Source organism: Eutrigla gurnardus (assembly GCF_963514095.1).
Source record: "Eutrigla gurnardus genome assembly, chromosome: 11".
In the NCBI taxonomy this organism is placed as follows: domain Eukaryota; kingdom Metazoa; phylum Chordata; class Actinopteri; order Perciformes; family Triglidae; genus Eutrigla; species Eutrigla gurnardus.
This window is the reverse complement of record NC_139925.1, coordinates 4,327,536-4,351,178: the sequence shown is the minus strand read 5'-3', so window position 1 is coordinate 4,351,178 and position 23,643 is coordinate 4,327,536. Positions and strand designations below refer to the sequence as shown.

At 44.9% G+C, this 23,643-nt stretch overlaps 1 protein-coding gene across 1 annotated transcript; it reads right to left on the bottom strand.

Moving 5' to 3' along the window:
• Positions 1-19,159: 19,159 nt before the first annotated feature.
• Positions 19,160-23,464, bottom strand: emx2 (empty spiracles homeobox 2). Its single transcript, XM_084021345.1, has 3 exons — positions 22,673-23,464; positions 21,537-21,721; positions 19,160-20,402 (listed from the first exon to the last, which is right to left on the bottom strand). The coding sequence occupies exons 1-3, from the start codon at positions 23,058-23,060 to the stop codon at positions 20,235-20,237; spliced, it is 741 nt and encodes a 246-aa protein (XP_083877471.1). The 5' UTR covers positions 23,061-23,464; the 3' UTR covers positions 19,160-20,234.
• Positions 23,465-23,643: the final 179 nt, after the last annotated feature.

The window sequence follows — 23,643 nt, the reverse complement described above, 5'->3', positions numbered from 1 at the left end:
TTCTCCTTCCCTCTGTCTGACAGGAGCCCTTGGGATGAAAGGGAAAAAGCAGTGGAAAAAGAGACATCGGTTCCCGACATGGGGAAGTCTTTGTTTCTATTCTCTCCATCCCAAGTCTCTCCAGGAATCCTAATTTCCACCATTCACCTACCTATCGGCAGATAAAAGCTGGTTGAAGGGGGGGATTTCCTCAATTGAGACAGCTTGTAACCAGTCTGCATGAGGGGAGGGGAGGGGGTGCACAAAGCTCCAGAGTGAGAGGAGGTTGGAGCACAGATTTCACATCGCTTTGAATTCGAACACACTGGTGAGCGAGTTGTTCTAAAAGGGACATTTTCACAGATCTGAGAACGCGGACGGCCAATCTCCTGAGCTGAGAGTTTGGATACGAACAGTGACACACGACGTGAGCTCGCCACGGAAATCCTAAATATATATAATGTTGACACCGCTTGTGATTGAGACTATTTCTCATTATAATGGTTTTCTTGAAACCCTTATTTGGGGCTGTTTTTCTGGGGAGGAGGAGGTGGGGGGTGGTGCTTAGATGGTGATGTCCAAGTTCAGGCGATGCCAGGCCTGGCAGCTGACGTCCACAATGCGGCTGCTTGGCATTCGAATGAGGGAGGGGAAGGTCCATGCCAGTCTCCGGGGAGTGGGAGGTGTTAACTTCTAATGGCTTTCTCTGCCACGGCCCTGACATCTGCAGGGCTCCCAGCAAAAAGAGAGTGAGGGCTTTTTGAAAAATTAATGGAGCTGAATGCATCTCACAGCAAGGAGAGGGGCTGGATTAATCAGCACATTAAGGGCTAGCTCCGGATTGGAAATAATTATTGAAGCTGACAAGGTGCAGAGGTGCCAGTGCCAGCTCCTTTCAGGAATGCGTTTTTAAAAAGCAGTTTAAAAAGCCTTCAGATGTTGGCATTATCTTGCGTGACCAAATTAGGAGTAAATGAGAAAAGTTTATCTGGCATTTTGGAGTATTGAAAGAGCTTAGGCGTTATAAATTATACAGTGTGTGTGTTTGTGTGCGTCTGCATGTGTGTGTGTGTGCACAAAAAGGGTGCAGATGTGCTTTCTATAAGTGGGGAGGGGAGGGGGGGTGCAGGCAATGAGAATTATGGGTAAATCCTTTTTCACAAAAAAAAACACACACCATAGGTTTCAGATTAAAAGTGGGTGGTTTGTTTTTTTCTAGAAGGACTGCACAAAACTTTAAGGGGGATTAATTTAAACGGGTGCTTGAAACTATCATACTGTTTGTGCAAATGAAAAGTGGATGTCTTAACACCCTGAAAGAGCCAGACGGTAAACTGATTACTGTTGACCACCCATGAAAAGCATGAAGAAAGAAGGGGGGGAGAAATTATTTAATAAGCGGCATGTTTTTCTGCCTTTCAGAAATAATCCTCTATAATTTTTCCAGGGGAAGTGATTGGGCATGCGTTACAGTCGTCATTAATATTCTCTTCTTCCTCATTTCAGACGTCATTTGCAAGATAATAGCTGCTTCCATCCCGACAGGATCAAGGTGATGCAAGCCAAGTCAAAGATAAGACCTATTTCTGTCCAAATGGTAACCATTTTTTACATTTTTACATTTTTTACATTTGTGCAAAAGAAATCCAACAACAAAACGTGGTTAACAAGAGTTTTTATGACTTTTGTGAAAATAATCATCATTATATGCATTTTATGTGCACATAAAAATAGACTTCTGCAGGGTTTTCTCAGATTGGAACAAATAGCTTTTTATTGGAAGATTGAACCATTGCAAGTGAGTTAATAGGAAACATATTTTATGGTCTGGATCTGCTCCCTGTGAAAACTCCAGTGAAGCTATGCATGATTACTCATTTCATACACTTCCACTTCTGAAACAATGTTGTGAATTTATCTGTCATCTGAGCTGGCGATTCTGCATAAAAGAAAAAGCGGCCTTTAGCCCTGAAAGCAAACAGAATATGACCAAATGGATTAACAGTAATAATGTTTACATCTCCGTGGTGGTATGAAGCAAACACCTTTGAAAAGAGGCGTAGCACAACATCAAAAGCAACCCTGTGAGGAATGCCAAATGTTTGAGTGACTGTTTGATCTTTAAAGCCCCCCCGATCAGATATGTAACCTTGGATAGAGATCTCCATTATGGCTGTTAGTCTCTTTTAACTACAACAGCTCTCCAGGTAACAGCAACACACTCAATGACAAATTGGAGGGGCCGAGTGGAGGCAATCACCTCGACCATCTCTTGTTCCGCTACAATGAAAATGTGGCGAAAATTCAGGCAGCGGCGGAAACTTTTAACGGAATGAAAAGATTTCTTCCGGCCGTCGCCGATGTAATTCTGTTGTCTCGAACGCCGTCGCCGTCCTCGGCCATGTAATTACACAAAACAGCGTGACTAAAGTCAAACCTCGGAATAAAATAGGTGGATATGCAGATGCAATCAGGTTTGTGATGTACCCGATTCAAGGGATAAAGATTTGATTTAACTATTTCCAGGGGTGATATATGGAAAAAGATATGACTGGAAAAAGGTGCCTAAATTGAAAAAAAAATAAATAGGAAAAGAGATCATCTTAATTACCTTGAAATTAGACTCATATTCCATAGTGCAGATATCAGACATTGACATATGTTACAGATTTCAGTTCTTTATCCACCAGTTGAGTTTGTGATTGCCATAGATTGCCGATTGGAATTTGCAATTTTCATACGGAATATCGTTGAAATTGGGTTTCAAGATGTAGTTAAATTATTTAACTAAAGGTGTGTGGGAAACATGATATCTGAACATGAATGTGTGTGTCCTGGCCCACTAGCCTGTTTATGTTGAAACTTTTCCATTGGTGAAATCCTACAGGATATTTACCACCTGTAAATGCTTACGTTTACATGAAACTCTTAATTTGGCCAAATCCGCGTGTGTGTGATTGTATTCCTGACCTCGGCTGCTTGGCCTCGGGCGGCTGTACTCTGTAACGCTGTAACTGAAACTAAAGTCGGGGACTCGCCGCCCCTCTGGTTTATTACGGTTCTTATTAGGGATTACAGTGGAAGTGTTTTGTAAAAGGTACAGATGGTATACGAGGTGTTTTATCATCTCCAACATAATTCTAAAATAATAGCTGATGGTTTCAGAAAATGAATTATGCCTTGGGGTGGGGGGAACGACAAACTTCACAAAAGTGGGCGTTTTTTTTTTCTTCAGGAAGACGTGTAGAGCTTGTGATTAGCGCCCGTCCCGCCTACTATTTCCCCCTCTGTCTACAGCCCATCTCTGCCCCGCAGGCCACAGCCTAAGGCAAGGCATTCTGGGTTGTGTTTGAACACACCTCTCCCTCTGCTCCAAAGCCGTTTAGATCTCGGGGAATATTTACGGATCCCTTTTGATATCTCTGCACATACTGTACATGCGGGAAGCGCACACTCTTTGTTTTCTCATCCACACTTAAGACAGAAGACGGCGGATTAAATTTGGTAATGGATTAAAGAGCAGCGAGAGCGCCGTGTCTTTAAGAGAAAAGGCTGTTCTTGGGGGGGGGGGGGGGGGGGGGGTTCTGCTGTGGTGATGATTGTCATGTCGTTGCGTGAACAGAACAAATCAATTCGAGTTTCCATGTTCACACATCACCCGCTGAGTGCTTAGACACCATCCACCGCTAGGTAACATCCCGGACTAAATAAATTACGCGCAACGGAAGGAATATAGAACAACAAAATTGCAGACATTGTACAGTATCTTCTAAATATATTACTTGTGGAACATAGTGATACCATTTTTGTGATATTCAGCATCTCTCTGTGATCAAAACGTTCATTTCTCATGTTTAGAAATAGCGTACATGCAAACCAGAAAATCCGTGCAAGCCTCACAATAGCCTGCAATTAAACTCCCTGAAAGCTACCAAAGGAGATTTCGTGAAGGTCAAGGGTCCTAGACTGGCACCGTGGGTGCTGAGGGGTGCCGAGGGGTGCCGCTGGTACAGTATGGTGGCGGAGCCGAGCAACGACAAAGGGCAGCTGCCGGCGATTTTAATGAGGGAGCAAGGGATGTGGCCCCCCGCCGCAACTCATCGCCACTTAATGGCACCACTAATCCCTGCAGAGACGGTGCTGTACACACAATTGGTCTGCCCCTCCATGTGACGAAAATATCCCAGCAACACTTTCTCACACCCAGCATCACCAGTTAGCTGCTCACAAGCGCTACGAAATGGTGTTTCTCTCTTCAAAAACATGGAGTGACGAGCTGGCGATTCGGTCCGGAATATGGCTCTTTTTGATGTTGTTTCCTGCTAAGACCTCCTCTTCATCAGGTTTAGAAACTAAAGACATTGCTTGCAGGTGTGAAGCACCAGAGGGTGTAAAGATCGGCCCATTATTTTTCCCCCTGCGAGACTCCCTCGTGTGCGACTGCTGTCGGCCACATGCTGCTCCACCGCCGTTCATACTTTCACGGTTTTTAGTGCTAAGGGTCGAGACGGCTCCATCTCTAACCTCTGATGATGTTCAGATGCTCTTGACGGACTTCAAAGCCATCTTGCAAACACCAGAGATTTGCATATACTCCTTTACTTCATCGTCAAACACAATAGTGTTGCTTTGTTTCTGCCACTGCAAACAAAATGTGTGATTTAACACGTCAGATCTTAATGAACCAATTATTCAAGTTGAAAATCTTTGCTGACGTGGATTGTATGATTTGTTGAGAATAAAATGGCATAACAATAGTCAATGGAAACCAAAATCATCAACCCACTGACGGCTGGATTCCAAATCACACCAAAAATATAAGTAAAAACAGGCTGGACATTGTCCTGCACCAGGAAGAACCCAGGACCCACTGCACCAGGAAGAACCCAGAACCCACTGCACCAGGAGGAACCCATGTCCCACTGCACCAGGAGGAACCCATGTCCCACTGCACCAGGAAGAACCCATGTCCCACTGCACCAGGAGGAACCCAGGACCCACTGCACCAGGAAGAACCCAGGTCCCACTGCACCAGGAGGAACCCAGGACCCACTGCACCAGGAGGAACCCATGTCCCACTGCACCAGGAAGAACCCAGGACCCACTGCACCAGGAGGAACCCAGGACCCACTGCACCAGGAAGAACCCAGGACCCACTGCACCAGGAAGAACCCAGGACCCACTGCACCAGGAGGAACCCATGTCCAACTGCACCAGGAAGAACCCAGGACCCACTGCACCAGGAGGAACCCATGTCCAACTGCACCAGGAAGAACCCAGGACCCACTGCACCAGGAGGAACCCAGGACCCACTGAACCAGGAAGAACCCAGGACCCACTGCGCCAGGAAGAACCCAGGACCCACTGCACCAGGAAGAACCCAGGACCCACTGCACCAGGAGGAACCCATGTCCAACTGCACCAGGAGGAACCCAGGACCCACTGCATCAGGAGGAACCCAGGACCCACTGCACCAGGAAGAACCCAGGACCCACTGCACCAGGAAGAACCCAGGACCCACTGCACCAGGAGGAACCCAGGACCCACTGCACCAGGAGGAACCCAGGACCCACTGCACCAGGAAGAACCCAGGACCCACTGAACCAGGAAGAACCCAGGACCCACTGCACCAGGAGGAACCCAGGACCCACTGAACCAGGAAGAACCCATGTCCAACTGCACCAGGAAGAACCCAGGACCCATTGCACCAGGAGGAACTAGAGAACTAGAGAAGAACCACTCATGAAGGAGAGAACTGTCAGTGGCCTCCACATCCAAACCCTTTCCTCTTTGGGGGACCGCCTTGCTTTTACCTTCCTTGCACCTGTTGTCACGTTAGTTGCACTGAAGCAGGTGAAACTGATTCACGATCACTGCTGCTTCCTAAACGCACACGTTGATCTCCCTGAAGTTGACTTGGTGCTTTACTGTGTATACGACACCAGCAATTCTCCAGCCGGTGTTTGAACTCCGTCCCATTAGAGGAGCTGAGAGAAAGAACTTAGATTTCTGGAACTGCTCCCCTAACACACACACACAACACACACAGACACACACACACAGACACACACACACACACACTACTCACAGTTACAAAGCACAGACGGACATATGGAAATCGATTTTTGCAAGTGAAATTTAAAAGCATGAAAATCCAAAACCGCAGTCGACAGAAATAATCCACACATGAGTTTCGGCGGAGCACTTTGCGGAGTCACAGATCCTGGAAAGCTAATGCGTTTAGCAGGAATGTCAAAGCAAGCATGTTTCCCTTGTAAAACATCTCAACATGTTAGCATGAGTGCACGATTTAACATGACTCGTTTAACATGTAGAACACAATCAATTCCTCTTTTCTTCCTGACTCGGGGAGCTCGCCTCCTTCTCCTTGTTATTCCCCTGGTCTGGATAATAATTTACAGATTCGCTGTCTCACAGAAATGCACTCATTCCTTGTCTTAAGTTGATACTTAAGTCTCAGTGGGACTCTGGCGCAGCGGAAACAAAATCTTTATGATTCTCGACTCCACCATATGTTTTTGTTTATGAGCAGTTACCTCTCCCTGGGAATTCACCCCCGTCGTGTTGGGACACAGAGGGCATTTTCTTCATATTTCAGAGGATATGCCCATACATGCCGTGCTGCCCACCTGCCCAACACACACTCTCCGTCTATATACATAACACACACACACACACACACGCTTACGCACTGTCCCTCCCTCAGCCTCGGATCCAGATGTGCTGTGCTCCCGGCGCAGTCTGAGCTGCCAGCTGAGGCGAGAGCATTACCCTGGCAAAGAGCAAAAAGGCCAGATGAAACAGACAGAGGGGGGATTAATGCTCTCCTCCCATCTTTATTGAGAACCTGAGTGTGCGACCGCTCACCACATTCAATGCATTTACACTATAGTGAGTACATTGCACACATCCTAATGATCTAGGTTTGTCCTCAAAGCTGATGAAATTCTATGTCAAATCCCGGGAATGTAAAAGTATTGTTTATGATATTGTGGGTTTTTTTTGTAGAGACGGAGCGTTTAATCATTCTGGCTTTATAAGTTCAAGGAAAGCTCTCGATGGCACCGATGAATCTTATAGTGCATGAAAGGAAGACGCAGGGCCAAAGAGTGCAAACCTCGAGGGGTGGTGCTTCATATTTCCCTCCAAGAGGATTATGGGGGATTTTGTACACAGACACCTCGAAAAACCAAAAAGAGGCCACAGCGAATCAAATTAGGAAAATAAGAATTTGCTCAGCTTTATTTTGTCTGTGTTACATTTATTTTCTTGTGATGGCGTAATTTATTAAAAAAGGTAAAGGCCAGAGTGTACAGAAGTCACTTAATTCACAGCTGCTTTACAGGCGGACATGTGTGGTTTTGCATTTGGAAGAGATTTACCGCTGAAAAGACAAATCAATGTAATCTTTCTCCCGTGGCTGTGAGTGCATGTGATGAGCCACCAGTGAAAACAGGAACGGAGTGAAGCTCTCACTGCCGTCGCCCCCATCATCCTTGACAAATGGAGCAGCAGTAGAAAGGCCCCTTTGAGTGAGTTGTAACTTTCGGCAGCCCCTCGCAGGTGTGGGTGATCTTTCATCCTCCCCAGCCCTCCTCCTCCTCCTCCTCCTCCACCTCCTCCGCCTCAGACTCCTATCTCTGGCCTCCATCAAAAGTGAACGTGCTGCCCCAGGTTCAGATTAACTCCACTCTGACAGACCAAAGGCCTCCCCTCCTCCTGCCCCTTTCCACCTCAACTCACACATCTCCTACAACAGGGGAAATTAGGGCTAGTTTAGCAGATCTTACAGCACCACTAAACACCGCCCCAGATTGCTCACTGATTGCCTGGCTCAATCCATTGTCCCCCCCCCTCCACCACCACCACCACCACCTCCACTCCCCTACGCTTATCTTTGCCTTTGGCCAAAAAGCAGCTTCTCTGCTCTCAACTACACACACACACACATACACAATCCTCCCTCCAGCGTGTCCAGAGAAAATATGTAACTAACTCATTGTGAAGAGTCCCACAGCAGCAGATCAATAGATAATATCAGTTTGTGTTTTGCTGTGTGATGCTGCAGAAAACACACACTGAAAAGTGACGGTTTATTTCCCCAGGTAGCAGCTTCACCTGGACTGGGATCAGTCTGAGCAGTGCTTACCTGACTCAGACATAAACGCTGGTAAATTAGTGATAGACAACATACAGTGAAGTCGGTAATTGCTGGAAGGGGAAAACTGCTCCGTTTTAAAAAATTAAATCTTACAAAACGTGCATTTAAAGACTTTTTTAAAGTATTACTCATAGAGCAATTATGGATGATCAACCTTTGTGGCGAAATGCTTGGGTGAGACCTATCATTTGTCTCTCTTGTCAGTTTCCTGTTTTCCTGAGCAACTCCCCTGACCTGGCTGGCAGGCCCTGAAGAGCACTTTCCCTTTTCCTCATTCTGCATTGGGAGGGAGGGAGGGAGGTGGAGGAGGAGGAGGGGGTCTAACTTAATCTGACCCATTGCTCAGGTCAGTGAGCTGCTTACCGGGTCTATCCAAACATAGGGGCTTGTTTTGCTAAAGCTGTGGAAAGAAGAAGTGCCCTCTTAAATCAATGCTTTACTCAGAGCTGTGCACATGCGAGGTTGTTATGCGTGAAACCACAGGAGGCAGAGCTGGCACACAACCAGCGGCGTGCTCCTCTCCTCACCACGAAGGCGAAAGGAACACACAAAAAAAAGAAAAGAAAACTCTCCTCTATACGCGTCCAAATACTTTTTTTCACAAGCTGTATTGCTGCATTTTTCTTTTTTTTTAAAGCACATCTGAAGTCTGTGCAACAATTCCCCTCCAATTGCTACGGTGCACTCGAACGCAACAAGCATTTTCATTTAGGCCTTAACACAGCGTGTGCTCTTCCTATGACAAAAGGGAATTGCACTCTAAAATGCATCCAGCTGTGTGTGCTTAATTTTTTTTTTTTTCCTCTTGACATATTTGCACCAAAAGCGTCCAGCCCTGATCTAATCGTGACGCTGCAGAGAGAGAGAGAGAGAGACACCGGACTGCATGGCGCACACGTCTGTTTGTTGTGCAGCGACTGGAGCAGTTTTTCTTTTACTCCACCGATCAGGTATCATATGATCTAAAGAGGAATGTAGAAATCAGCCAGATTTATTGGTCCTGTGTGACCGAGCGTTTGCGAAGGCAAAGAGAGCAATGTTTCCTGTAGCTTGAGGAGGCGTTTAAGGCATCTTTGAAGTAGCTGTAAGACTTCTTTCAGGGCACTAAACCGCCTTGTTACAGAGAAGACCAGATGCATTGCACACTATTGAGGTGAATTGTCATTTAGATTGATTTTTTATGAGCGGCCCAAAGGCACTCCGCTCCAACGGGTTCTTTGTTTTTTCGGCGAGGTAGGGTGTTGTGAAGTCGGGAGGAAGGAATTCACATTATCTTGCTTTCCTTCTGCAGGTATGACTTAAACACCTGTTTCCCAAACTAAAGCATCACATATCGGACTCTTGACAAACATCGGCAACGGTAAAAGGCTGCTGCTGTGACTGTAAACAAAGGCTCTAATTCACCATAATGGTTCTTTGGGTTCAATGCTCTGGGAGATGCAATGGCCAGTCTCAGTAGCTTAATTATCTTTCTAATTTGTATAAGCACTGGCTATCCTCTCAGGGATAATTATGTATCTTGTGTGTGAGCGAGCTTAATGAGGTTAACTTAAGTCTTTACATGGAATAAGGGTTCAGTCACCTCATAGAGAAAAAATAAAAAAAGCTCCACCGCTTGCTGATTGCCGTGTTTTTCTCCTATATAGATGATGACCACGAAGCCGTGTAAATCCCAGCGGAGTGCAGAGGTACAGTGAACTTATTCTCCGAGGAAACACCGAGCGGCGGAGACAGGAAGTTAGTTTGTGGTCCTGCTTGAAGGATCGGTCTGTTTAATCGGTTGAGTAGTAGCTCTACGATAGCTAGGAATCAAAGAATGTTCCTATCAGTGAGTCAAATAAATATATATTTGGGTTATTTCTGGGCAGCCAGCTCAAATAAAATGTAAGCATTATAAGTTAAATATTACATTTAAGTTCTCTAAAACATCACTGGTTGAATGGAGTGGAGAACGGATGTAGGAAAGCTAGTCGGGTATCGTTTTATCTTTATTAATTCTCACGGTTCCAGTGGCGGTGTGGGTTGAATGACGGCACCGGGGGGAGTTCGGGTCACTCGTGAAAGAACCCACTGGTTCCCATCAGATCAATACACCCTCGCTATCATTCACAGGTGACTCTCATGGTCAGCGGGTATCGATGAGGCCGATAGCAGCCCCGGCTCGCTTTAGTGATATCATCTGAATTCCCAAAGTCCTGTGATGGAGAGCCATCCCCCTCTCGGTGTAGTCCTGATATACCGGCACCACCGGCAACAAAAGACGATGTTCTCTTATGGCTGAGTGTAATCCACAGCTAAAGAGCCCTGGTTTTATTTTGCTGCACCCCTCCCATTTTAGCTTGCTCAATACTTAGCTGTTTTTACTGCAGGTTAGGCAGAGGAACCATCTTATCTGTGACTGGGGGGATTTATTAGTGCGAAAAAGATAATTGCTATTCATAGGCCACTGGGGGCTGATTTACAACCACTAATATTTAGGATTCCTGGAGCCGTTTTTCCAGCTTTTTTTTTATCTCCAGCCCTGCCTTGCAGCGTGGAGGGGAGAGGGGTCAGGTTGGACTGTGAGGGATGGGCCGGGCAAAGCCTCCACTCACAGCAATTTGGCTGAAGACTAATGTGTGAGGAAGTAGCCAACATGAAAAGGCCTCGTCCACGTAGGTCTGCCCGAAGCTGACAAACACCTGCTCTACTTAACCTGTAATGAGTCTGCAGCTCAGATCCGTCTGTGTCTGTTTGAACCATCTGAACGGGAAACATTGTGAAGAACAATATCGCTTTAAATCTTCCTCAACCTTTTGTACGTGCAGCGAAAACATGAGTTGTCCTCACAGAGGTCATGCCTTGGTTGGGTTGATTATATCACCTGAAACACAGGTAGCTCTTCTTTTTCTTTTTTGTAGTTCGGGAAGGGTTGGTTGCAGGCGAAACAGGAAATGAAGAGTTTTGGGCCTGTCTGTCCACGCTGATCCTCCAGCTGACTGGGAGGCAGCAGGGGCTTCAGCGAGAGCACTCAGATGTGAGGTCACGGGTTCAAAGCCCAGGTGTTGTGCCTCGCAGCAGGACACTTCCCAGTCTAAACAGTGTAAATGATTTCAGGGAATGTAGAGGTTAACCCGAGCTCACGGAGATCCACCTCTGAAGAGGCTCTTTCTCTACTGTATCCGTCAAAGGCACCGGTTTGTAAACACACTACTGCGTGTGTGTGTGTGTGTGTGTGTGTGTGTGTGTGTGTGTGTGTGTGTGTGTGTGTGTGTGTGTGTGTGTGTGTGTGTGTGTGTGTGTGCGTGCGCTCATTTAAGTGCCAGATTACCAAATTGCAAATTTCAATCTCACCACTTTTCTGTGTTTTTTTGGTAAAGTTCAATTCTTCATAACTTTAGATAAGAGTTAAACAATTATCAGATTTAAATTTGTTGTCCAAATGGAAAGAGCATATCAGTGGATGTAAACTGTGATGAATTTAAAAAAAAAAACTGGTTGCTGGAGAGCCCCGAGAACGTGCAGCTTCTTCCTTTTGATTCCCATTTTCATTGATTTAATTTCTCATCCTTAAGAGATGTCACTTTGTCTAAAAAATGTATTCATCCTGCGTACGCGACTCTTAATAACGCTAATCTTTTCGCCAGAGCAGAAATCTCATGGAGGGATAATCTGAGATAAATATAGTTAATTGAGGCCAGGTGAACTTTCTTTATCAGCAGCACAGTCAACCAATCTGAAGTAAATGTGATAATTAGAACGGAGATGTCTTCACCGAGAACAGAGCGCGGTCCTGTCCCGCAGCCATTTTCCCTCAAATTATATCTGATTTCACAACACATCACAAATTCACAGCAAATTGGCGGCGGTTTCCCATCGACGTATGTAAACACGATGGTCTGGATAGCAATAAGCAAGACGGACAGTTCTTCTGCAGTTCCGCTCGCATTTGTTTCTCATCTTAAATGACATTGCAAATATTATATATATAGCATGTTGCCCAACAACGAGATGAGAGCAAACAGAAGCAGCCCTTTCCTTTCCCCGGTGAGGAATGAAAGGGCGCTCTCTCTTTGGCCATACATGCAGCCGCTGTGCCTCGCCTGACCACCATTAACACCCCTGAGAGACCGAGTCCTAATTACTCATTCAGCCTGACAGAATCTCCTTAATTACAAACTTCATTAGCCGGCAGGACTTTGTTTTTCTCCAGGAAACAGGAGGGAGCAGGGGGACGGCGAGGGCCGAGGTGCAGCGGAGGCGACGGGGTTAGGGGCTTTAGCACCTTATTCCTCCATGCATTTCTTTTTTCTTTTTTTTCAAAGGAGATGTTAAGACCTCAGTCAGAGATCTAATTAGATTCATGGTGAGAATCAAGACACCTTTTAACTAGCCTCTGGAGTCCCCCTAAAAGGACAGCGAGATCCAGGGTAAGAGAGGCACAGAGAATTAAATGGACCTGCGACTGCCTTTCATGTGTGAAGTGGTCTGATTCGCCGTGTCCTCACCTCCAAATACAAAATAACCTGCAGCACTTACACACGCTGCTGCCATTACAGCTCGCTGACAAACACATAGGGCTGTGGTGGGGGGAGGGGCGGGGACAGAGAGCTACAGCAAGGCCATAATTGGACTTGAAAAGACATATTTCACCATTACCGTGTTCATATATTCTACATTCTCTTTTTTTTTTTATATTACAGGATCGTTAATCTGGGAACACATCATCAAAGTTACCTGCCAGTCATTTCTGTGGGTTACATGCGTTTAGACCTCATATGTTCACACTGCGTCCAATTATACGCTCGACATCACTTTAGCCAGCGAGCATTAGCGGCGCCGAGGAGTCAGGTGAGGCTGCCGTGTTGCTGCTGATGCATAATGGAAGTCCATGGCGGAGACTCCACCGGCCACCGCCGCTTCCACTTCAAAGTCCCTTCCTGTGTACGAGGAGGGCCGCCGCCGTGGTTAAACTTACATAAACCCCTCCGTGATGCAGTCGCGTTAATGAGAAAGGCGTCTCTCGGAAACTCCGCGTGACATCGTTAGCATCCGTCTCCTCCAATGGCTAAGCTCGGCTGCGGCGTGGAGGGAAGAACGCTACGAGTGAATGATTAGCTTGTGTGATTTTTCTGGGGTTGGTTTCTCTGTGGAGGCGTTGAAGTGTCCACTGGCCCATAATTAGATGTCACAACCTGAATTACCACCACCAATCATTTACACCGCAAGGCGAGCTCCGACCCTCGACGCGGCCATATTGAAAACCCCGTCGTTTACACTCCGAACAAATAACTAAACGACTTCCCTCTTCCTCCATCGCTGTGTTTGGATGTCAGACACATTTTCAACACATGGCTGCACGACTTTTGTTTTTTTTTTAATGACAGGAAATTCAATCTGCCGCCAAAGAAAATAAGCAACAAAGCTTTCTCTGACTTTTTCGCAACTTCATGTTTTTGTTTATTTCGCCACACGATGACTAAACCGCTTCTTTAGTTCGGTGAACACACAACCAAAACGTTTCACAACTCAGGGTTTCCAATTCCTCCAAGCAAACCCACAGACGCTCAGAGGGGATACCCATGATGCACCCGCAAATTAATATGCACACACACACACACACACATGAGGGGATGCCCACGCAAATCCCCACGGAAAATATTGTTTGTGAATATTAGTCATGTTCAAAGCGCCTGTCGTGCAAAAAGAAGGGAGGACGGTGTTATGGCAGCGCCGACCAGAGAACTGGCACCACTTTGCTTCCATCCCACAAATAACTTCACTGTCTTTTTTTACGTAAAAAAGCTAATGAGAGTTGGCGTCCTGAGTCGGGTCGGGCATTGGCGAAGACGCCGCACGAAGCCGTGGAGAAGCTGAATTATCATGTCACGTCATGAAACCCCTGCTTGTGTGTTATGAATGCTGTCTGTTGTAAATTAGGCTTCAGAGGGGGAACAAAGCGCTCTGGTCAGTGTTACTTGTCATTCTCAAGTTTATGGAGGGGGAAAAAATGTCTTCATCCACATTTACAAAATAGAAAATAATATAAATCACCAGTCGATATTTTAAAATGTGCGAGGTGTATATATTTCTTTTCTTAAAGCGGCTACATCTAAAGGCTCACATATGAATGCAGTCAGCTGGTGTCATAACAGTGAATCACAATGCGATTCAAGAAGATTCTTTATCCACAATTATGTTTCTGTTTAAGGAGAAAGCGACCACGTATCGGGTACGTGTCGTCAGGAAAGAACTTTGTGACTCTGGGGAAGAGTTTGACGGCTTCTATCGTTTATTGAAATGTTGTTTGTGTGTTTGTGTGTAGTTTGGCCATTGATCCCTACTTAAGCAGTAGATATATATTTTAAATAAGATCCCCATTGCATCATTTCAACCATTTAAAGACCTTTTGGGGAAAATGATGTGTCTGATTTATCACCAGGACAAAATAATAACAACATGCATGTCTGTGAAGTAAACAGTGTTTAGTTTTATGTTTCACTTAGTCAACACCAATCTATTATAAAGCACTTCATATCAAATCCAAAGCTCTGAAATTGCGTTTTAAATCTGTCGCGGGCTCAGATGACTCTTGAAACATGAATTCAGGGGGAAAGCGATGCACCATGCAGACTCCGAGCCTCCCCGTCCAAGAAGTCCACCACGACTATTTTATGCTGCCTCACTTTCCAGACACTTAGCACTCAACTGCCGTCAGACTCAGCCAACAGAAACTTGATATTTCATGTTTTTTTCCCCTCTCTAAGAGGAATGGGGGTTAGATGTTTCTCCCTGCCAGCTACCAAGAGGGGGAGACACAGCGAAGCTGGGACAGAAGAAAACAGGTGCCCACCATTTCACCTGTCTGTTCAATAAGCAGCCCCGTTACATCTCGCCTCTAATCGCAGCCACATTTGCAGCACTTTCACGGAGATGAAATAGCCGAGGAGAAGTGGACCGAGACTCCCGAGTCGTGAGCTAATTTGATCCGATGTGATCGCATGCTGACAGGGGACGACACAGAGCACGGATGGGAGAATTAGCGTCCCTTCACGTCGAGGGTTTTAACAAGCTGTTCCAGCCTGCAGCAGGTAGAGAGCAGGAGCTGCTAAAAACAAATCGGAGGTATCGCTTCCAAAAGTACCTGCCGGTTTGCGAGCAGATAGACGCCGTATCAGTGCTGATGATGTGGGAGGGGACTCGCAGGTCAAGAGACACAAAATAGCTCAGCAGGCACATGTGATATATTTAGTGAGGCCATTGTTTGTTTTATTTAGGGAGCGAATTGAGGATTTTCCAAACTGCAGGGCCCCTGAGGTATTTTATCAGGTGTACAGTCCGCCATATGTTACACATTAGTGGGCCGAGGGGGAATGCTGGTTGCAGATACAACCTATAAAATGTTTGGAGTTTGGAACTTCAAGAGGACATGGGGGTCGACTCTCTCTCTCCTCAGAGCTGGTGCATGTGTGGGAAACACTTATATGCAAATGAAGCTGCATCACATTACGGCCCCGAAAATTCCCCCCTATCATTAAAGAAAATAAACCTCAGGAATCCACGGGCTAGCAGCAGGTCGCAGGAATATTAATGAGCTCAGAATACACGTTGACTGTGGCAGCCAATTGTAAATAATAACAGCTAATGAAGGTTTTTAAACTTTCCGAGGCGTCCTGAAAACATGGCGGCGGGGCCGAGGGCCGGAGGAGAAGCCTGACGGTGCAGGTGAAAAAAAAAACCAGAGCCTAGAGTTTCCGAATTGCGGCTCTGGATGAATATTTCATCGTGAAATGGCCATTTGTCTGTTGTAGGTCTGTGACATCGCTCGGCTGCGTGTTGTCTGTGCGGTGACCTCGGTGAACGGAGCAGCAAAGCCTGCTGGGAGAAACTCTGCATGGGTCTGTCAGAGAAGCTTGTAATGTGGCTCTCAGCTTCGGTCATCTATTAACAATCACACGTTGGTGCCAACCCCTTAGTGTGTGTGTGTGTGTGTGTGTGTGTGTGTGTGTGTGTGTGTGTGTGTGTGTGTGTGTGTGTGTGTGTGTGTGTGTGTGTGTGTGTGTGTGTGTGTGTGTTCAAGCTGCTCTGACTTCATTAATTGTGATGGAGGAGAAATTAAATAAATAAAAAGTAGACACTTAGCAGCAAAATGAATAGCTGTGTTCAAATGTGACGTCACATATATTATTTACATATTACTGCCATAATTTGAACTGTTGCCTAAAGAATTACATTCATAGGCTTTAACGCGGATTTACCTTTGAACGCATCATGCTGCGTTTAAGAACACCTAAATAAGCGTAAACCTAAATAAGAAATGCGTTAAAAAAAAAAATGTAAGTAAAATTGTTCTCGCGGCTGCGCAGTCGCGTCGCTGATCCTCTCGAATGGCGGATTGGAAAATTTGCTGCGTTTAGAAAACACATAATCATCGGTGCACATCATCGGCCACCACAACGCCCCGCCCCCTCCCCTCGGTGTTAATAATAAAGAAAAAAGGGAACCGGATCCGAGGCCGCGATGTTTAATTTATGATTATGTAAGCCATTTGAAGGGTGATTGTATAGTAATTGCTCATTAGTCGCGTATATTTATCGGCGCGCCTTCTGTCGAGGCCGAGCGGGTTGTGTGGGTCTTCATTCTCCCCTTTCAGGGATCAATTTTCACAAGCAATTTTGTGAGATCAGTTAGTAGTCCGGGACGTGGTTTTTGGTGACAGGACCCGGTCTACAGGTGCACACCGCCGGGGAGAGCCTTTTTGGTTTTTACCCCTGATTAAATAAAACTATAGAGACAAAAATAAAAAAATAAACACTTCACCAAAGTTCTGCTCGATCAATTATTGACTTCCAGCACTAATACCTAATACCCCCCCCCCCCCCCTTCCTCCACTATCCACATTAGTGGTGTCAGCGGACGTAATTATACCTACTAATTGCAGATTAGAGGTTTTGGGTCAGTGGGGTCACTTGATAGGACGGAACACTCCTTTCAATGACGGATAATCATTTCACGTTGCTGACGAAATGTTTCATGATGCTTAGAAGGTCCACCCAAAAAAATATATATATAAAAATAAAAAAGTCCAAACTGGCTCGGTCGTGAATATTTCAGCAATAATCCAACTGTGATGATTTATGGAGAAGTTTGGCCTCGTGGACGGCAGATAAGCGGGTCACCGAAGGTCCCTTTACGCACAGCACGAGCGTCTGGGAGAGGGATCTGATATGTGAGGGCCCACTTCACATCATAACACACACACACACACACACACACACACACACACACACACACACACACACACACACACACACACACACACTGTGTGAATTCTGTCCTAACCGATTATATCCATGTGACCTTCCGTCTCAAATTGCGCTTTAATAGGAGCCAAGATCGGGAAAGAATAGCGCGTTTGAATTTTTAGAAGCAATAAAAAAAGGAATAATAATTAAAATATTAAACAATCTTTATGGTTTACAATGTTTATGAGCAATGCGATTTTTTTCGATGATTTGGGAGTATTTTAAAAGTGCGCGTTCATTTCTAAAAATATATATTTGGTGTTCTTGTTTTAATGTTCAAATCAACGCGTCATTTAGATATTTAGAAGACGGCACGTTTAGTTTAGGTAGATTTTTGAATTTTGTAGCTCAACCTGCTTTAAAAAATCTAACTCTCCATATCCGCAACAACAACAACATCAACATCCACAAACAGCCGCTGCATTAAAACCCAACCAGAGATATCTGCAGATTAAACGCGTAAATTAATCAAATGGTGCCAGGCTCTAATGAGAAGCCTGTCCTGTCTCTTGTGTGTCCATACAGGCGCACACAGAAGGGAGGGGGGGGCGCCAAATTTGTTTGCGGCGGATCAAGGCTCACCGCCTCCACTGCACTTTCTTTATCTTAATTCCAACTTGAAAAGATATAATTATCTAGTTTGAACAGGACTGCTATCAAATCCTTCTTTAGAGGCAGAGAAGGGAAAGCTCGAGTGGATTGTGAAGCTCTGAGCCGCTCGGTGTTGCCCGAGATAGGAGTAATGAAGTTGTGGAGTCCGGAGATACAAAGGGCATTAACCTCATTAGCATGAAACCTTTTCTTCTAACTATTGTGGGACCCTTTCAGTCCTCTAATCCCCCCGATTTCAAAGCTGGGTTTGTAATAAAGCTTTTAGGGTTTTTTTCATAGCTAATGGTATTCTCTAAAGATTTTTATTGCAGTTATAATCTATGGGGCGATTAAGAATTCCCTATATGCCCCCCCCCCCCTCCCCAAACAAAAACAAAAAAAAACATCTTTTAGTTTATGAAACAATTAAACACGTGCACCTCGCATCAGAAACGAGTTGGGCTTCACAATTTAAATTAAAAATAACTCATAATCCAGTTTAAATGTCTGGTTTTTTAACAGTGACTGTATTGTGTGTGTGTGTGTGTGTGTGTGTGTGTGTGTGTGTGTGTGTGTGTGTGTGTGTGTGTGTGTGTGTGTGTGTAAACCGATGCCTGCTGTAAACAGAAGAATAACGTTGAGTCCAGAGCAGCAGCTTGCAGCGCGTCGGAGCCCACAAGACAAGATTTGAAACAAAGATCCCATTTTGCGGCGCATTGCATCCTTCCCTTATCGCGTCGCGAGGGTAGTCAGATTGTACTAAATTATGTCCGACCAAGGCCCCCCTTTGGATCCGTGGATTAAGAGATTAAAGTGGACCACTGGGCACTGCCCCCCTCCCTCCCTCCCTCATATTACTCGCATGATAATTGCCCAAACTGATTTGCACTTTCACAAAAGCTTGCAGGGACTCTTTTGTAGCTGGAGCTCCTCAAAAATCAAACTATAACGGCGCCGAGACACCAACGCAGAGCTGAGGACAGCATGACATGAGCTATAATTATTATTATTATTATTATTAATAATAATATTATTATTTTGCTGTGCTTTTAAAATGAGGCGTCAGTGAATGCGCCGCCCGTAAATCAACCAGGAGCTGCTCTGCGTAATCAAAAGTCTCTACTTTTACTGCGCGCAACATATTGATAAAACTTTATTGACAAAATATTGACAATTACATACTTCTTGGAAGTATACTTTGTGTTAAAATTGTAGCAAACTTAACACAAACACAAAAAATTATTTACATTCTGTAAAAGAGGGTTTAACAGAAACATTAACTTTTAGCATTTCTGTACATGGAATACGCTCAGTGCTTGAAGTTTTTTTTTTTCTTTTTTTTTTCTTTTAACTCTCAATTCTTTGCATTTTAGTCCTTCGTGGCAACTTTGACTGGAGGGTCGATCCTGACACATTTGTAAAGCTTTAAGGTTAAAGGAATGTCCTGATGCCTTCCCCTTTAAGTACTTTAGTCTGATTCTTTTTTTTTTTTTAAGAAAGGTTTTTGTTCATCGAAATTCAATTTTTGTTCTTTTTTTCTCTTAATAAAAAAACACTATAACGCAGCACCGCTACTTCATATGTTTTCACAATCACTTTTACACGAGAATCATTAATTAAAGACTGCACACTTTGTAAAAAAAAAAAAAAAAAAAAAAAAAGAGGAAGAAGCACGACATCTCTGTTTGAAAATAAGAGTTAAAACAAAAATGTGATTTTTTTTTTTCTGTCTTGGTTTGAGAATAACTTGTCAAATTAAAACCAGAGAGAGAGAGGGAGATAAAAAATAAAACTCTACCATGCAATTCAAGTTTTACAAAAAGCAGATTTGCTGTTTTGGTATCTTGGGTGGTTGGTTTAAAAAAAAAAAAAAAAAAACTTCTGAAGTGCAAACGTCCAAAATGAATTGGAGAGAAGAAGAAACGTTGGATGTTGGTGGTGCAGGTGGACTGAGACGCTCCACCGGGGCGTTGGGATTGACACGCGGTGACAGCAGAGCCACCAGTCGGGTTTCTCTCACCCTTCAGCTGCCGATCTCCGGAGATCTGAAACGTGACATTGGCCTTTTTTTGTCTTTTTTTTTTTTTTACCCCTCCTCTTCCTCCTCACTGTCTCTACGCGGCATCCGTTATCCATGTCCTCCTTCACTCAGACGCCTATATATATGTGTGTAAATATATATATAGTCTTTTTTTTTTTTAATCGTCCGAAGTGACGTCGATTTCCTCCGGGCTCCCCTGTTTAGTCGCCATCCTCCACCGGTTTATGTGATGCGATCCTTTCTTCTTCTGCTGAGACTCCGAGCCCTCCTCCTCCAACTTCTGTCGCTTGAACTTCGTCCTCCGGTTCTGAAACCACACTTTTACCTGGACAGGTGGTGGAGGTGGTGGAGGGGGGGGCAGAGAAAGGGAAACTGGATCAGTGTCACGAGATAAAGGCTGGATAAAAGCAGCAAAAACATCACATATATTCTCATCAACGCGAGCATTTAGATCCTCGAACACAGCAGCTTAAAGTCTGAATATTACATTTAATATTCCCTTACAATAATAACACTTGTTTTGTTGCAGCATTTCGTTTCACAATATAATTCTGTTTGCAGCGTGAACGTTAACACACACACACACACACACACACACACACACACACACACACACACACACACACACACACACACACACACACACACACACACCTTTTTAAATCGACTCACTTAAAATAACATCTAAATCGATAAGTTCCTGCTTTTGTGTCACTCTGCAGCCCTCCTCCTCCTCCTCCTCCCTCCCTCCCTCCTCCTTTTTTTTAGCTCTTAAACGGCACCGAGGTGCGTTTAATAAGCCTTCAGTGGGCCAATTAAAGGAGGCGACGCTTCATTTCTCCCTTCGTGTCCGAGCAGGAGACGCAGCGGACAAAAGGCGGCCGATGAGCTCAAAACAGCATCTTTTTTCTTTTTTTTAAAAAAGTGTCCGAAAGGATTGAGCCACCCTCTTTGTGTCGCCTCTCACATAAAATGGTTAACTGGTTAATTTGCCCTCCATTTTGAAAGGCAACATTCTCTCTCTCCCTCCCCCCCCCCCCCCCCAAAACAAAGTAATTCAACCCCTCCTAAAATGAGGTTAGGCCTACACAATGACAGTGGATGTGAATCCAACAGAAAGCTCTCTGTCTCCCATCGAAAACACGCATGGAGGTGATTATTTTAAATAAAATACTCTCCTAATAAGTCTATTATTGGTTGTGTTTAAGATGCATTCGATTATTTAAATAAAAGTCTCCGTGACGTACGGTGCCACGTCATATAAAACATAAATATAATCCTCTTCAACAGCCACAATGTGAGAAATATCTCATTTTTATTATATATAAATATAACTATTTGTTTTTAAACGTGCAAGCAGGCCACGAAGCATCACAGGCGTTTCCCAATAATACTACAAATACGTGACAGCAAGTGTGACGTATTAAAGCCCCAGTGAAGGCCAGGTGTGTGTTCTTACCTGAGTTTCTGTGAGGCTAAGGCTGTGGGCGAGCTGCTTCCTCTCCGCTCCCACCACGTAATGGTTCTTCTCGAACGCGTGTTCGAGCCGCAGCAGCTGCGAGGGCGAGAACGCTGTCCGGATTCTTTTGGGCTTTCTGGCGAGCGCGTTGTGCAAAAGGAAGCTCTCCGGACTCGTTTCATTGCCTGCAAGACGAGCAGAAAAAATATGACCTTTCCGTTCACTGTATTTTTATTTCTAGAGATATTCACATTTCCAATAAAGCGGCTGGGACATAAATACTGGGTTGATGGCAGATTGGGCAAATACGTGACGATGGACAAAAAGTCAATACATTAATTTAATTTATCGAACACGTGGATTTTATTTTTTATTATTGCTTATTGTAGACTTTCCTTCAAACGCGTGGAGGAGAAACTAGGGGAGCCACACAAAGCGGAGGTTTAATCCTGGGCCTTAATTGAAATGAGCTCAAAATAACTGAATCAAATGGAAGCAGCACGAACACACACACGGAAATAATGTCCAGTACGTTCATGTAAAACGTGGGATATTATTGCTGTTAATTGTCATGTGATAAAAAAAAGATCACAAATAATTTAAAAATAATTTAAAATAATGTTTATCCCACAAGTCAGCTTCATTAATACACATTTAAATTAGCAGAAATTTGACTCGTATCAACGTTTTAAAAAAAGCAACTAAAACTTTTCTTTTTTTTACAATTTAAAAAAAACGAATGTCTTTTTTTTTCTTTTTTCTTTTAGTTAAAATGTGAAATAACCAGCGATATTTACACAACTTCAAGTGTTTACGCGCGTGTGTAATAGATCATTCATCTATTGCTTATTATAACCTGCGATGACGCGCAGTGTCCAAACATGTCAAACATTTCTAGAGCACTCTGGTGTCTAATGGACGCAGCAGACAGCCAGACATATTTATTTCAGTTTATTCTATTCCTTGTAAATTCAGTAAATGATCCATTTTGAGCGACATAATTCATTAAATAACATTCTGTTGTCTGAGGATTTGCGAGATTTTTTTATTCCTTATGTCTACTGATGGAGAGAGAAATGAGGAACCGTTTTCCAGCCGCTCTGCGTAAAAATAAATAAAAAGAAGCCCAAACTTACCTTGAAATCTGTGTCCCAGGTACCTATATCTGTGTAATAACCAGGGGTAGAAAGTGGAGGGGTCCCTTTGCTGGCTGGCGAAAAGAGGGTGCGGACTGTGCGAGGATGAGAGCGGGTGAGCCAGCGCGTGCGGCGGGGCCACCGAATGCACCGGGACGCCGGAGTTCTGCTGATGAGAGACCGCCTCGGCAAACACCAAGTCCGGGTTCGAGTAGACGCCCCTGCCGCCGGAGTGAAAGCCGTTGAGGAAGGGGTTCATCTGGCCGGAGTTTGCATAGCTGAGAGCCGCCGGCCTGATGGGCTCCTCGGTGCGGGACGCCGGTATCGGATTATCCTTCGCCACCAAAGACTCGATAGTGAAACACCTCTTGGGTGTAGGCTGGAACATGGTCTGATAGTCCAGATTCCCCCAGTTTAAGTCAAAGTTGTCGTATGGCGCTCTCTGCTTTAAAAAATACTCCACACCCCAAAAAAAAAAAGAGGAAAAAGGAAAAGGTTGGAAAGTTTTCTGCGCGCAGTAAATAAGTTGCGTGTGTGTGTGTGTGTGTGTGTGCGTGCGTGGGGAAAACAACCCGGGTCGACGGTGTCGAGTAAAAAGCTTCCCCCAAATAAAAAGTGCTCGGCTTTACTCCCAGACTAATCCATGGATGTGATCGTTTTCCTCGCCGGGTTCGTGCAGGCAGATTTGTTAGTTCATGAGCCTAATTAGCGCTGCAGTCCCATAAACAGCTTCCTCTGAAGGCTGTAATGGCATGGTGATTGGTCGCTGCCGCTGCTGCTCGCCTTGAGGTGGAGAAGGGGAAGACGCTTAAAAAGTGCGTCAATGGGGAAGCAGGGGCGCGGAGAGGCGGACTCGAACGCGCAACACGGAACGGATTCGTCCGTAGAGGAGCCCCCCCCCTCCCCCCTCCCTCCCTACACACACACGCGCACACATAAACTCACGCGCACATATCTCCAGGACATTTAAC